The 2,457-nt window shown below is 55.9% G+C and overlaps 1 protein-coding gene across 1 annotated transcript in view; it reads right to left on the bottom strand.

Annotated features, from left to right (window-relative positions):
* The window catches only part of MAMDC4 (MAM domain containing 4), a 30,572-nt gene that overhangs the window by 6,052 nt on the left and 22,063 nt on the right, over positions 1-2,457 (bottom strand). The window contains 3 exon segments of the mRNA XM_025203040.1: positions 1-86; positions 1,078-1,168; positions 1,579-1,700. Of these exon segments, the coding sequence (XP_025058825.1) occupies positions 1-86; positions 1,078-1,168; positions 1,579-1,700 (299 nt within the window).

The raw sequence follows: 2,457 nt of genomic DNA, 5'->3' as shown, positions 1-2,457 counted from the left end.
GCTCTTCCAGCCCCAGGCAAAGCCACGCAGATGGGGGTCAGAGGAGCTGCTCCAGCCACAAGTGTCCAACTCAAAGTCACAGGAACCTGCCAAGGAATAAAATCACCTGCCCCTGCAACAGCAGCACATGGCTGGGTGGCACTTCACCAGAATCCCTCTGCCCACAGAGTGTAGGACCAGACCCCTTCTGCCTGAGGCAGGACTGCAGGGCTGGACCCTCCACACAGTCTTGTGGGTCATTCCTAACCCTGGATGATGGGCTCCCCTTGGACAGAAGGAAGCTGCCCCAGACCTAGCTGGGCACACAGGGCAGCTCATTTATTTATGCCTGGAGTCCACCCCTGTGTTAACCTCCACCCAAGGGCAGTGAGCTGAGGAGACCTATCAATGCATCCCACCTGCCCTGCCCTGCTCTACCCCTCACAGCGACCAATGCCAAATGCTTTGTGATGGTTATACAATACACACCTCATGCAGTACCATTTCAATCCCCTGCCCCAAGCTGGCTGCACAGAGACTCACAGCCCTAGTCACTGTCCCCAGCTGTGGGCATCTCCTGTGACTGCCCTGAGACCCTGGAGAAGATTAAGGAAGTAGCTGTCTGAAACACTAAGCTTCAAGACAGCCTGGGAAAGGCAAGATGGCTGAGCCATGATGTCCAGGGCTGCTCTGGCCTAGCCAGCTACACACCTAGCTTTCCTTGGATACAAGGATAGCTCAGCAAAATGTAACCCTGGGCTCAAGCCAAAGGGAAAAGGAGCAACAGTGCAGCAACTGGGATTGGAGCATTTGAGGTCACATCCAAGGACTGATTAAACACTTTACGCAAGGAGAGGGGTTGCAGTTTCATAACCCCTCTTTTGCCACCCAGCTATGATCTGCTGCCTCTTGCCATGGGCAGGGGGCATGTGACATCCTGCCTCTGCAAAGGGATGGCCCAGATCTGATGGGTCACATCCTGGCCCTGGCAGCACAGAATCTCTCCACTCAGAAACTGACTGTGTCTGGCCTAACCCTCCTGAGCACAGATGCCCAGCCTGGGGCAGGCTGGAGCTCAGGCATGGTTTAAGGCTATACCTGGTTCCGGGCAGCTGCCATCCTTCAGGTGAAGATCATCTACTGCAATGTAGGACTGTTCCCTGCCAGCACCTACCGCCTCAAATATCACCTGTCAGGACATGCAGAGGTAAAGGGTCATGCAGGAGCCACCTCAAGGAGTCCTCATAGTGCTACAGCTCAGGGGACTTTTGCCCCTGGATCAGTTCTCTCTCAGCTGGGCAGAAGAGCCCAGTCCAGCCCCAGTCCCAACCCTGCCCTGTGGAGAAGCTTTGCTGGGACTTTTCAGCTCAATTAAGTACTTCTGATGGTACGGCACGGCTCAGCTCGGCTCGGCTCTGCTCTGCTCTGCTCTGCTCTGACAAGCAGCTGCAGAAATGGCCAGTTTTCTGGTCCCAGAGCTCAAATCTGTACAATGGCAGCATCCCACCCAGCCTGGGTCCAGAGCCAGGCAGGTTGCTGCCTTCCGTGCCCCTGAGCCCAGAGCTGCAATACAGATGACCCCTTTGCCCCTTGTCTCACCTTCCATTCCCCATCCGCTTGGACACCCACGCTGCCATAGTGCCAGGCATCCCCCTGCATTGAGCTCACACTGAACAGACGCCTCCGTGCACCCTGTTCCTCCATGTGGATGTTCAGGGAACCTAAATGAGACCCAGAGGCTGAAGACATGTCCCAAGGGTGACCAGAGGCCATGCTGTTCCTGCCCAGGGCCAAAGGGAGCTATGGTACTGATAAACTAATTTCAGGGATAGCACTAATTGACTGATGAAACACCCTTTCTCCTCCAGAGAAACAGCATGGGCAGTGGGCAGAGCACAGCCCTAGGAGTTGGGACTCCTGGGTTCCAGTCTGGACTTGCTGCACAGAGCTTGGGCCTATCACTGGACCTGCCTGAGTCTATCATCACCACACCCAGGGGCTAACAATGCTATGCTGCATGACCAGCAAAGAGCTTCAGAGATGCGCAGGCTCCACCATAAGGAGGAACCCACATGCCAGGTCTGTGGCCACTCCCAGAAGCCACTGGCCAGATAAGTTGGAGCAGAGCCCAGAGTGGCCAAGGCAAGCTCCAGCCATCCCTAGGTGAAAACAGGCAGAGTCTGGTCTGGCCCAGTCACTGTTGGGAAGGAGTTTTATTTGGCTCTCAGGTAGCTCTTCTGTGGCCTCATCCCCACAGCAGGGGAGACACCCATGCAGCTCAGAACGTGGTGCCCCAGCCCTCCCTGGAAAGGGGCAGGATCATGCCCTGCCAGCACCCCCAACCAGTCTGCACCAGAACTGTGCACAGAATCCAGGAGTCCCAACTCTCAGGCCTGTGCTTCAGCCAGGTTTCCTCCCCAGTCACATGTCTGTGCCACATCAACTGCCCAGTGTTTCTGCATTGACCAACAGCAGGAA

Source organism: Alligator sinensis, unplaced genomic scaffold (genome assembly GCF_000455745.1).
Source record: "Alligator sinensis unplaced genomic scaffold, ASM45574v1 scaffold235_1, whole genome shotgun sequence".
NCBI classification, from domain to species: Eukaryota; Metazoa; Chordata; order Crocodylia; family Alligatoridae; genus Alligator; species Alligator sinensis.
Note: the sequence above shows the minus strand (reverse complement) of the source record. Positions and strands in the feature narration are given on the sequence as shown.